At 33.9% G+C, this 14352-nt stretch overlaps 1 protein-coding gene across 1 annotated transcript; it reads right to left on the reverse strand.

Annotated features, from left to right (window-relative positions):
• Positions 1 to 339: 339 nt before the first annotated feature.
• On the reverse strand, positions 340 to 13984 carry LOC123670212 (trypsin-3-like). Its single transcript, XM_045603721.1, has 9 exons — positions 13915 to 13984; positions 13489 to 13693; positions 12978 to 13227; positions 10198 to 10338; positions 9551 to 9695; positions 2778 to 2970; positions 1998 to 2247; positions 1402 to 1542; positions 340 to 692 (listed from the first exon to the last, which is right to left on the reverse strand). The coding sequence occupies exons 1-9, from the start codon at positions 13967 to 13969 to the stop codon at positions 534 to 536; spliced, it is 1539 nt and encodes a 512-aa protein (XP_045459677.1). The 5' UTR covers positions 13970 to 13984; the 3' UTR covers positions 340 to 533.
• Between the last annotated feature and the right edge of the window lie 368 nt (positions 13985 to 14352).

The raw sequence follows: 14352 nt of genomic DNA on the forward strand, positions 1-14352 counted from the left end.
CAGGTCAGCCACGATATTGTCTGTCGAATCGCTGACGTAGGAGCACCTGGCTCTTTTCGACGAAATTAAAAAAGTTTTTAGTCACACCCAACTTCGCGGGTCCCGTTCATTTAAATTCTAACGGATTTCGTGTTAGTATTCGCTCTGAGTTTTGTCATTCCCGCTGAAAAGTTTTGTCGACGCTCAATCTAGCTGAATATGCGAACACGTCTATTGTTTTTAATGTAAGTTGCTTGAAACAAAAGAGAATTTCGTTTAAAATAAACTTATTTTAGCTCGGGATTAACAAATACTGTTTTACGTATTCATGTCAAGGAGGAATAGAGGAAAGTAAAATTGTTTTTAAATTAATAAGCTTCTTTATTTTACCACAGTAACAAATTGTCTTTGAGAGTGCAGTTCTTTGAAAAGTTTTCGATATTTTTAGTCATCCTGTTTTGAATTTACTTTTATAATTTTTAATGTTTTCCCATCAAAAAATATGACAAGATTAAGTTCAAAACAAAGTGACTATTTCTAGCGCCATCTATATTTCATACGCCAGACTCTTTCTTGATCCAGTCGCGAACTGTAGCGCTTGCTACTCTTACGTACACGCCCGGGTAGTCTTTACGAGCACAACCTTTGCCAAAAGATACAATTCCAATTTGAATGCCAGTCTCCTTTGATACCACTGGTCCTCCAGAATCTCCCTGTTGTGAAATATTAATATTAACTTTTGTTTTACGAGAAAGTAGAAGAAATAAATAAATAGTTAATTTTGTATTCATATGTCAGGAAAAATCGCGATTCTATTTTAAACATCAACTGCTTATATAAAATAATAAATCTTTAAAATATAATTCCATAAACATATATAATATTTTTGTCTCAAAATCAAAAAATAAGAAACAAAACATCATGATCCTACAATACAATCAAGTGAGATTGTCTTTATCCGCATCGATTTTATTTTTTGTCTTTTTACCTGACAATCTCATTACTTTTTAAAAGTAAAAGCCCCACTCAATCTTTAAAACATCAATTATCTTCCAGAAACTCTCATTAAATGCGGCCTTACCGTTCCAGAGATTAAAAATAGACCAGGCAGACAGCCAATCAGTACTTTAATAGACCGACGAAAAATAAAGAACTGACCATTAAAAAGTTTTTCGAAACAAGTAGGTTGAATATATCGTTTTATGGATTTGGTAATTTACAAAGTGAAAAGCGAATTTTCGATCGATCGTTCGAAATTTTGATTTTTTCTTTCGAAACTTGAAACTTCGTATTGTAAAGATATTTTTTGACATGAGAATTAAGTTTGTATGTATTTATGAAATTAATAATAAAATTTTAAAATGAAATTAATAATAAACATTTTAAAATGTGAAGTAGGTATCTTCAAAAAATCAGTATAACCTGGCAAGAATCCTTTCCGCCCTCAGGAACACCAGCACAAAACATTCTCTCTGTAAGTGCTCTGTATGATTTGCGGCACTGGTCGTTAGAAAGCGTAACAACTTCAACTGCCATTAAATTGTCACTTGAACTTCCGTTTTCCTGAAATAATAACCTAAATTCTATAAAACAAAGACTTTTATAATTTCTTCCTTAAAACACTGATTTACTTAATCAATAAAACCTTAAAATGCTACACATAAAGCTAAATTTAATAAAAAAAAAACATATTTTCATGTGACTTGGCCTTTCTATTTACACTTGTTACATTTTTTTTTCAAACTATCTAAAAATTTTATAATAATTATATTTATAATAAACTTTACTGTTATATTATACTAAACAAATTATGAGGTAATTTACGATGATCTTTAAAAGTTTTGGCAAATATATATTTGCCATTTTCCTTTTGTTTAAAGGTAATGAGTGAGTTTAACGACAATTTACTCTAAAAATTAGTACAACTATCCCGAATTTGAATTTACGGCTAATATTCTGAATCCACTTTTTTAACCACAACTATACTATATATAAATAGACCCAATCAATGTCCTTACAGAAGTAGCTCCCCATCCAGATACAACTACAGTTGTTCCTGCTTTAACGGAGGATCCCTTTTTCGCCAAAGTAGTTACTTTTGTCGTTTCATCATCCATTTGTATCGGTTCTGAGAGCTTTACGATTCCAACGTCATAGTCGTATGTTTTTTGGTTATACTTCGGGTGTATCACGAAATCAGTGGAGACGGACAAAGAACCACCATAGCCTGAGTCAGAAGAACCAGTCCTTACATATACCCTGTTAACACTGAAAAAGGAATTATATTCAGTAACTTTCTAGTAACGGAATCACTTTAGCCTATTACAGTCCACTACTGGACGTAGGCGTCTACAAGTTCGCGCCAAAAATAGCGTGAACTCATGTGTTTTGCCCATGTCACCACGTTGGGCAAGCGGGTTGGTGACTGCAGGGCTGGCTTTGTCACACCGAAGACGCTGCTACCCGTTTTCGGCCTGTATATTTCAAAGCCAGCAGTTAGATGGTTATCCCGCCATCGGTCGGCTTTTTAAGTGGAAAGGTGGTAGTGGAACTGTGTTATCCCTTAGTCGCCTCTTACGACACCTACAGGAAGATAGGGAGGGCTATATTCTTTAATGCCGTAGCCACACAGCATAACGGAATTGTGTGTATGATACATTTTACTATAACCTGAAAAAGAATAACAAATGAAACATTAATATTTAATAAATCTAGGCAGTTAAAAACTCCCGTACTATGCCATATATTGGAATACTAAAAAAATAACAGTATTAAGATAATAATTGTCTATTAAATACTTTATTAAACAATGAGCAGCCGTAAGAACAGTATTTTCGTTAAGAATCGATCCTCCACATTGCTGATAATCCTCTCCTTTCTCTATAATCAAAAGCGCTTGGTATGGAAAAGTCTGAATATTAGTATCGTAACCGCCAACTATTTTCACACCCCTAGCTTTACTTGGGTGCTTGTGACTTCTACATAGACCATCTGAAAATAAAGTATTTAATATTATACGAAATGAAGGCAGACTTAGTAAGCTTGGCTAAAATAATATAACCTATGAACAAAAATGCACAGAATATGAATGAAAAGATTAAAAACGTCTTCATTTTTCACAATATGAAAACAGAATAGAAAGTACGTCTACTGAACACAGCTTATATAGTTGATCCCATCAAAGAGGAAACAAAATAAAGATTTGTATTTAATATGAAAAACATATAACAGTTATTAAAATCTCATTTGCGTGTTAAACACGTTTCAGTAGAAAAAACTTAGAAAGTCTTTTTTATATAAAAAATAATATGTTTGTGCTATGATTTAAAAAACTGACGTACAATCTATTTTTATCTATATTTTTCTATAACATACCTTTTCTATAAACCATTAAAATAATCACCATGTTAGTATCAGATCAGCAGCATCGCGTCAGCCTGTAATATCCCACTGCTGGACATAGGCCTCTTTCCCATTGTAGGAGAAGGATCAGAGCCTAATCCACCACGCTGCTTCACTGCGGGTTGGCGGATATTTTCTCTACTATGAGTAACGATTGCTATCAGGTATACATGATAACATCCGGGACCGACGGCTTAACGTGTTCTCCGCGGCAAGGTGCGGAGACTTACAAGGACTGCACAAAAACCCAGACCACGCAAAACATCTGTTTGGCCAATATAAATGTTTGTCGTGTGCGGGGATCGAACCCACAACAGTGCTGTGACCGTTGCGCCAAAGCGTCCATCATAATATATGAATACCAAATAAATGTCTGCAACGCGCCTAGCTACCCACTGTTTGTCTTCTTCTTCTACATGTCATTATTCTTTCCAGGTTTTGTTGTCAAAGTCTTCCTTCCGTGTAATGGTAATTTAAATTTTAGTCGATATTAAACATTATTTGGGAGTTGTCATTATTAATAATTAAATAGCTTTCTAAAACAAAACATATTTAAAATTGTTATATTTTTTTTCCTTTAACAAATAACCAACTAAGTTTTTTTTTTGATATCAAAAATATAAAGTTATAAACAACTACGAGTACAATAGCTATGAGAACAATGTAAATTAAAAGTTATATTTTACTGAAGTATGCTCTCATGAACACTTTTATTATCTTTTACACGAGTCCTTATTCACGTGGAGAGAATTTATCAAAGGGTAGGAATGTAGATATTACCGAGAACCGACCTTCTTTCCAGTTCGTTAAGTTTAATAATTTTTAATATCTTTACAGTAAATTGCTCTACCGTTATTTCTGGATTACATTTAGTTTTAGCATTTTTTTACTCTTCCTTTGTTGTATAGTTTACTTCAGTACTTCATTATTCAAAAAAACTTATTGATCGTTAGAAGACTTTTTATTTTTTCATTTTGTAAATATTTTTATACGGTTATTTTTGATGTTTAACGATATTTGTGTGATTTTTTTTATAAAATATAAAAATTGTGTGGATTTCTTTAAGAAAACGTTAATCTTCCGCTACTAGAGATTTTTTTTAGGTGATATATTAAGTAACACAGATAATATGTAATATATATTTTTTAAATGAAAACTTTTGTTTTATATTTACATCATTTATACTGCTTTGTAAACATTAAAAACTAGGGCACAACAGGAAATATTCTCCTAAAAATCTTGAGCAGCCCGACTGGGGAAGTACCTCAACCTTACAGAAGAGCACAGGTAAATAATACTGCTTTTAAGCAGTGTTATGTTCCTGTCGTGAGTAAGTTGATCAGAGCTCCTGAAAGGGATTGGGGATAGAGTCGGCAACGCACTTGTGATACTTCTGGTGTTGCGGGCTATAAGCTACGGTAATCGCTTTCCATCAGGTGAACCGAACTCGTTTGTCGACCTAGTTGTATTTTGTAAAGGCCCTTTTTTCTATTAAGGAAAAGATTTTGGAACATAATCCGTTACGCTGCTCCACTGCAGATTAATGGATATTCCAGAATGTTCTTAAATTTATTCGGTTTTATATATCCTATTATTATTATGTTATTATATATCCTGTCTTATTTATATTTATAAAGAATATTCTAGATTTTTGTGAAATATATATTCTAATAATAATATATTAATAATCTGTATTGTACGAGTAGAACAAAATATTGGCAGACAGTAATTTTGTGATAAAAGATGGCAGAATGGCAATCTTATCGCTAAAAAATTATCTATTTCATCCAGATAATATTTAGGCATAGAATACGACATAGTAATAGCGGAAAGTAAGTATACAATATAATAAAACAAAAAAGTGAGACCGATAGTAATTAAAAAATTCACAATAGCAAACTATTATATACTACCTAAATACATATATGCCTGGATCCATGTAGGTTCGTATATATAAGTACATTGAAACAAACAATCCCTGATATTTTATAATACTAATAATAAATAGTGCATAAATGTGCACGATATATATCCCAAAAGGTTTTTATTTTTTTAGTCGACCACTTTTACTTTAACATCGCATCCGACAACACCTACTAGATGCTTATATGCATTACCTCCTTAGCTGACATAAATTATGTCCTCAACATCTCTCTATACAAGCCTTACTAATTAATATTTAATGCATATTATAATAATTACACTTTATGTAAACAAAAGCTCTTTTAGTGTTGGTGAAATACTTGTAATGGTTTTTATCTTATTATTGTAAGTTGTCTTTTTATTATAACTTATAAAGAATTTTTGTAAGCATATCTATCAATATTATTTATAAAACAAAAAAAAATTCATTACGTATCGTAATGATATTTTTTTCTAAATTCGAAAAAAGAATAAAACGACAAGTTGGTATGGTGTGTGATAAAAGTAAATATTCGAAGCTCTACGTGTTTGACATTGTAAAACATTTTTTTGTTCTCTTTTGATGTTTTACGAGGATGTGAAGAGTGGATAAATAAAAAACAACACGTGCTTTAGCTCTCTTTATGATATTCATATAAATTTTAAATTTATAACATAACCATATGACATAATGGTTGTTAATAACATTCTTTTTAATTTAAGATAGGAGAAAAAGAAACTTACACAGTAATTATTTTATTGAATAATACTTAAACTTGCTTTTTAATTTAGTATTGTCACGCTGTAATTGTTAATTGTGCGCCTTTTTAATCCTAATAATATAAAAAATGTTTAAGGAACTATAAAAAAGTAAGAAAGCATAAAATTACATCGGTTACTTAAAGTAAAACTCTTATTTTCCTTAGTTTTCACTTGAATCATTTCCATTCATTTGCTTTAGTCGATTCTCTCTCGAGTTTTCTCTTTATAAAAACTATATTTATATCATTATTGTCGTAATAGCCTTAGTTTACAAATCAAAACGTCATTAAATTTATAAAATAATTAACATTTATTTAATAGATATAAAGCAAAGTCAAACATTTATTTCTGAGTAAAAAAATCTTACAATAATTTACTCAAAGTGACGTTACTGCCCTACAGAGCATTGATGAACCCTATTTATGTTTAATAAATGTATTTAACTTATCATTTGTATTGTAATTAACGCAATTTTGCAATATACGTGATTCGGTATTTTATAATAATAATAATAATAATAATAATAATTTTACTTCAGACAAAGTCCATACAATTAAACAGTCCATACAATTTTATATAGGTGTAGAATATTTTACTGTACACGTTGTCTTCGATTCCCTTAGAAAGAAATCGTAAAGCTTGATAGCCGGAAATCCGTAGATCCGGTTGTTATTTGTCATTAAGCTGCTAAAACCAACTCATTACAAATTCTCCACAATTGGTCCCGGTTTACCGTTGAATTATTCGTAAGAAAAGAAATCTTTAATACAAGACTACAAAATAAGGAAAATAAATTTATCATAATATAATGATATAAAACTCTCTTTATCTCATTAGATTATATTATAACATCAACAAATACACTGAATATAAATTATTGTACATTCGTAAAGGCTACAAGTCAAAAATATTATCTAAGACATTACGAAAAAATATTTATTTACATAATATGTGAAAGAATATTACTTATGTTTTGGAAAATGAAATACGCCTTTGAGCTAAAAGGTTTCATATATAATAATATAATATTCATATATCATTACAGCCTATACAGTCCACTGCTGGACATAGGCCTCCACAAGTTTACGCCAAAAATAACGTGAACTCATGTGTTTTGCCCATAGTCACCACGCTGGGCAGGCGGGTTGGTGACCGCAGTACTGGCTTTGTCGCACCGAAGACGCTGCTGCCCGTCTTCGGCCTGTGTATTTTAAAGCCAGCAGTTGGACGGTTATCCCGCCATCGGTCGGCTTCCCAAGTTCCAAGGTGGTTGTGGAACCTTGTTATCCCTTAGTCGCCTCTTACGACACCCACAGGAAGAGAGGGGGTGGCTAAATTCTTTAGTGCCGTAGCCACGCAGCACATTCATATATAGAAAAGTAAAATTATAATTTGAATATCGATATCGCAAAGGTATATAATAGTAATGTAAGGTATAAATAAATATCTTTTTTTTATTTACATCCATGGACTCAAAATGCCCATGCCTTTTGTTAATCATGCATGCATTATAATACTACTACAGGTGATTTTTATTATTACTACAGATCGACAGTCCTGTGACTGCCTGGTAAAACTAGGACGTGGTCCGACGCTGACGGTTTTTTTTTTCCTTACAAAATACTGTTTGATAGAAAAGTATACACATCATTCATTTGTAATTTCTGAACATATTATTATTTTTCCTATCTATGTCTCCATTTACACTTATTTGCTAGTTATAATATATGTACACTTATATCCTAGTTACCATATATGTACACTTATGTTCTACTTACAATATACATTTAACCTTTTTTTTGGTATCGCAGGGGAACCCATTTACGGGTGATATCCAGGACGCCCGGGTAGACAGTCGTAGACCGTATGTCGGCTTCAGTACTTGGGGTTGCAATACCGACCAAACCTCTGCGGGGAGCCTTCAGCCGCTTTAATAGGAGGGTCCCGGATCTGCAGGCAACAGGATCCCTCCAGCGACAGGCTGGCCTCGGCGAAAAGGCCAGACTTCTCCTCCATGGGGACTGTCCAGCTCACCTCTGAACAATCCCGACGACGCCATGTCTAGCAGGACCAGGTTCCCATCCCGACCCGACACGGGCACAGGAGCGTTACTGGAAACGTATTAAGTAGCGTCTCCTACGCACCCCCGTTCATCGCTTGTGGACGGAGGCCTCGTCGGCGGCCCCCTCTCTCATCCGTTCGTTATTCTCCTTCTGGGACATTACTGTCTCGCTGAAGGAGATCACCGCCTTCCAGGACTCTTCATCGCCGAGCATCAGGGTGATAACCGTCCAACGTTGGGTTCTCGCCGAGAGCCCTCCTACCCGAGACGTATGAGTAGGTTTCGGCAAGGACCTCCACCACGAGCTCCCACGAGGGGTCACGGGCTAGAGCAGTAGCTACAGCCCACGATACCGTAGGATACCCCCGGGTATGTTACTGTTAGTAAGGGATTTTTTTTTTCTGATATATTTATTTATATTTAGTTGTTATTTATATTTATCTATTTATAATTTATTTATTCCTATCATTTACTTAAATTTCACTCATCTATATCTACTTTATTTGTATATCATACGCCACGCCTGCCCCCAGCATCTTGAACAGAGCCAGCGAAAATAAATATCTAATAACATACACCCACGATCATCTGTTTAATTGTAAACAACTAATTATACATAGAAATAATACATATACAAATAAATTAATAAATAAATACAAATATAATGTATAACCCGCGGAACAGAAAGTATTACACTACTAACTGCACCAACAGGCTAGTCAAAAATTTTACATGGACTCTTAAAGATATTAGTTTTATGTATTTTTATAAATTTAGTGTGTATTGTTTTCTAATGTTTACGCGAATTTCACTCATTGTAATTAAACAACTTTTTCGGATTTTATCGCGGTTTATTTAGTTTTTTAGATACCCCACGTTTAGGTTACTTTACAGCACGGGAAGCCGTGACCATAGTTGGTAAAAAAGTTATTTCAGTATAATATGTATAATCCTTTCACATATATAATAAAACATCTTCCCGGCCACAATTTAAAATTTCATTTATATTTATTTCTGTTGCTTTCGCATACAACATAGCGATAAGAATGACGATTGACGGGTTGCTGTCACATACATAAAATATGCATAGAAACAAGCACATATATACGTGCGCGAAGGTTGCTTAGATTGTCTATAATGTACATTTATTTTCCCCAATAAGCAAAACCATTAGAGTTATCTTAAAGACATACATTATATAGGTAAATAAAAAAAAACCTATTTCATTTTATTGCATAAATTAATATATTAATAACAAAAAAAATAAAACAAAAAACCAAAAAAACAGTACCGAGGGAAAGTATTTAAATATAACATAATGTAAGACATACAGAATGTAATTATCCATTTCACTTTAATAACTTATTAACTATCAACAAAAATTCTATGTTCAATGAGGTAATTACGAATAGCAATTAATTATGTTGTAGATTGTTTAGACACCAGCGTTCCTTTTGATCCACCTACGCACTCTGGCGATGTTTGTGTAAACCCCAGGGTACCCTGGTCGAGCACAGCCTGTGCCAAATGAAACAATCCCCAGTTGAACTCCAGAATCTGTCGCCACTGCAGGACCTCCAGAGTCACCCTGAACAACAATAAAATACGTGTTATCACATCTTTCTCCTTTTATATGTAATATGGAAATTTAACTTTTAATTTAACTATTATTGTTTATATTAATATGAATGTTGTTCTTTTGTTTTAACAGCATAATTACCAGTCTAATCACAATTTATCACTAACCAACTTACCTAAATAAATAGGCATTAGGTAGCGTGAAAAGAGTTTAATTTTCGCTAAAAGAACCACAAATTAAAGGTTAGAAAATAGAATATTATATATAACTAACTGACCCCGCAAACGTTGTTTTGCCCTATATGTTATTAAACCCTTAATCCCCGATGGCCGATTCTCATACCTGCCCGATAAGCACACAAAATTTCATAAAAATCGGTCCAGCCGATTCGGAGGCGCATTGTAACTAACATTGTGACACGAGAATTTTATATATAAGATTTATCTTAAACTTTGTGTTAGAAACTAAACATCTGGAAGTGAAACAAGAAGTAAGGTGGTGAATATTTTACCTGGCAAGAGTCCTTCCCACCTTCGGGCACGGCAGCGCAAAACTGTCGAGTAGTGAGCGTAGAATAACTTTTACGGCATTCATCGTTTGATATGGTTGGAATTTGTACACCCATCAAATTTTCACTTACTTGACCACCTTCCTGTACGAAATTATAATTTAATTTTATATCAATTACTATAGACAAATACTAAATATCTTTTTTTCATATAACTAGGTTGGCAACCAAGGGTACGGCTCACCTGATGGTAAGCGATTACCGTAAGTTATAGACGCCTGCAACACCTGATGCATTGCAAGCGCATTACCTTACCTACCTCCCAATTCCCCCCAATAGCTCTGGTGGGTGTATTTTTTTTTTTTTTTTATACATAGATAGGCTGGCGTTTGACCGCTATTTCACCTGATGATAAGCGAAAATGCGGTCTAAGATGGAGCACGCTTACCTAGAAGTAACCTATTCACTCGCGACTTAAAGATCCCCAGGTCATAGCTTTCAGGAAACACAGACGCTGGTAGAGAGTTCCATTCTTTGGCCGTACGGATCAAGAATGTACTAGCGAATCGCTTAGTGCGTATAGGGGGAATGTCAACCATATAAGGGTGACTTAACGCAGAGCGTCTGGTTGTACGATGATGGAAGGGGGAGGGGGGAATCAGGTCATGGAGTTCTTGCGCACACTCTCCGAAGTGTATCCGATAAAAAACCGACAGGTCGGCCACCCTACGCCGATGATGTAAGCTTTGCAGCTTTGTGGCGACCAGTGCATCGTCACCGATGAGCCTCCTGGCTCGTCTCTCAATTGATTCAAGAAGCTCCAGCTGGTACTTGGCTGAGCCATCCCAAAGATGAGAGCAGTACTCCATGCATGATCGAACTTGTGCTTGATATAAATTCAGAAGCTGTTTCGGAGTGAAGTACTGTCTCACCTTCGAGAGGACGCCCAGTTTTTTGGCAGCTGTTTGAGCTTTTGCCTCTATGTACGAGCCAAAATTGAGGGTGGATGTTAGAGTAACGCCAAGAAGCTCCAGGTGGCCGGATATGGGCACGGGCACACCTCGGAAAGAGGGAGTCAGTTGGAAAGGACTCCGTTTTGCCGAGAAGAGACACGCCTGGGTCTTAGAGGCGTTGAACTTGACCAGATTTGCGTCACCCCAATCAGAGACGGCTTTAAGGGACAAGTTCAGACGCTGAATCATGGCTTTCCTCAGCGACTGGATCTCAGACCCACTCGCTCGTGCGTCGGACATGTAACGCTCGACAACGGTGCTGTCATCTGCATACCCAAAGGTCTCGGGTTTGAGCAGGTCGTTGATGTGCAGCAAGAATAGCGTTGCCGAGAGTACAGACCCCTGAGGGACCCCGGCATTGATGACTAAACGATCGGACTCGCAACCGTCTATAACCACGCGAATTGATCGATCCCTCAGGAAGTCAGATAAAATAATGTTTTTTATACTATAATATATCACTTTTTATAGCTTTTTAGTGCAAATCCTTTAGAACAGTGTTTACCAAAGTGGGCGATAACGTCCCCTTGTATGTGGTAAGAGAGCCAGAAAAAAAATGGTGGCGTTGTGTTAAGGCTTGGAGGCGATTTGTCAATCTATAAGGACTCTCGACTACAACTTGTGAACATCAACTAATATTCATTAAAAGATTGCTCAAGGGGGCACTATAAAATAATTTATTCTCTTAGTGGGCAGTAGACAAAATAAGTTTGGGAACTCCCTGCTTTAGAAGCTAATAAGTCCAGAAAATATTCAGAGACGATATGAACTACAACCAAGTATAATATTCTTCTTTTATCTAACAATATAATTTCGTTACAATTATAAACGAAATTGCAATATGTTTTAAACGTTTTCAACTCTACGTTTTGTAGTGTACTTATAACCAACAGAAAGAGATATTACAGATGGTTTCGCTCAGGTTTTACATATTAGATGTATGAACACAAACTTTTCTTTAAATACTAGTCATTGAATATCATCGACAAGTAATACAACGTAGGTAGACGAAAAAATAGTCAAGTAAATACGCGTTATCAAAGATTACTCAAAAAGTAGTTATCAGATCTTGATCAAATTTAAATAGAACTATCAAACAAGCACTAGCTTTCAGTTAAAATAAGAATGATCAAAATTTGTACACCCAGTAAAAGTTATGAGGTAAAAAACAACGTAAGTCGGCGAAAGAATAGTCAAGTAAATACGTATTATTACATACAACTCGAAAAGATCTTGCCAGATCACAAATAATTTTAAATGTGACAATGTAACATGCAACACCTTTCTGTAAAAAAAGCATCGAAATCGTTTCAACCAATCAAAAGTTCTGAAAAGATATAAATAAATAAAAAATACAGTCGAACTCTGAACTTCCTTCTCTTTTTGAAGTCGGTTTAAAATTACATGATATCTAACTTAGAAAAAAAGTCAAATAAATATACAAAAAATACTTTCGTTTATAAAGTACACATATTTATAAACACTGATAACTAAATTAACAAAGGTAAGTATTGGAAATCAGCTATTTTTTCGATTTGTTAGTATCATCGAAATATCCACGTAATGCCTGTAAATATAAATGACGCATGTTTGTTACACTTTCATACGAAAAACGATTAAACCATTTCTTAAAACAATTTTGTTTCCATACAATTGAAGATCCTTTGAATTTTTGGACACAAAATTCGTAAGGTTTCAAGATTTAGTGAGAAAACATCTAAGGCAGAGGCAATATTAAATATTTAAATGAAAAACAGTGTTAATACTCACTGTAGTATCTCCCCAACCAGTTATGAGAATTTTAGTTCCAGGTTCAATAGTGCTACTTGCAGCTGGTAATGGGACTGCCTTAGTATTTTGTCCGTCTAATTTTATTCCATCGGGAACATTTATTAGGCCTACATCGTAATCGCTATTCATTGGGTTATAGAAGGGGTGCTGCCTGTATCGAGTAGTGTTGTACTGAGTGCCTCCACTATTAGCTAGAGTGCTGCCAGCTCTGATATATATTCGCGTTATCCTGTGTAAATGTTTTTTTTATAAATGGTATTTAAAAAAAAATAACAGCAATTCAGAGACGAGATGCATTGAACTTTTGCCATTCGAATTCAAAAACGACTCTGTTGCATTTGTTAATTTATAAATAATTTCACTATAAAGTATAATGAAGATCGTTGAATAGGTCTTAGAAATACTAATTATTGTTAATAAATTCCAGGTTATACAAAAAAATGTATAAACTCTTTTTGCCCAATATATTATATAAGCTCTTTAAATTTACCCCGTAAGACAGTGCGCTGCTGTCAAAACATATCTCTCACTTATAATCGAACCTCCACACTGGTAATAAATATTACCCATCTGCAGTAATAGATACACTTGATATGGGACATCTTGTATGGTAGTATTGTAACCACCAACAATTTTACCGTCAATATCTAAAGCCTCATCTTTACTGCGACTGTGGCGTCTTCTGGCTACCACATCTGGAAATGGCGAATGAAATAATATAATATGTACTCGTATTATAAAAATTCAATTAATTATAATACTTTTTTTAAAACTCTTATTTCAACAGAGTTTTTAATTTTTTTACTAATACAAAATACGAAAAAAAAAATTCCACTAAATAAAAAAATAAATAATTTATAGACGGAACTAAATGTACGTAAATAAAACAAAAAAAAAAACATAAAATAATACATACCTCCGACAAAACAAGAGTATAATAGAAAAAATGACAGAAAAAAGTACTTCCCCATCGTAAACCAAGATTTATTATAAATAATAATTTGCAGAAATGTTTAAATACTTTACTTTACAAGGATTCGTTTTATCTGTAATACTTTATGAGGGTGATAAGAATTCCATTAAATGTCGTATAATATTCTATTTCAAATAATTATCTGAGTAAATTGCTCAGCAAATATGCATAATTATTTTTTTTTCCTTTTTTTGCAAAGTATTGTCATTACTACTTGTACATTGTCTGAGTACGGATAATTTATAGTTCTTTTAAATTTATATTTAATGATTAGAAAAATAGTTAATTGGATTTAAGGTACGTAAATAGACATTGATATAGTTTGAATGTTAGATGTTAGTTTGAAGGTTACTAAAGTTAAACTTTATTATCTATTTAGAT

The sequence above is a fragment of the Melitaea cinxia genome, chromosome 4, assembly GCF_905220565.1.
Source record: "Melitaea cinxia chromosome 4, ilMelCinx1.1, whole genome shotgun sequence".
NCBI classification, from domain to species: Eukaryota; Metazoa; Arthropoda; class Insecta; order Lepidoptera; family Nymphalidae; genus Melitaea; species Melitaea cinxia.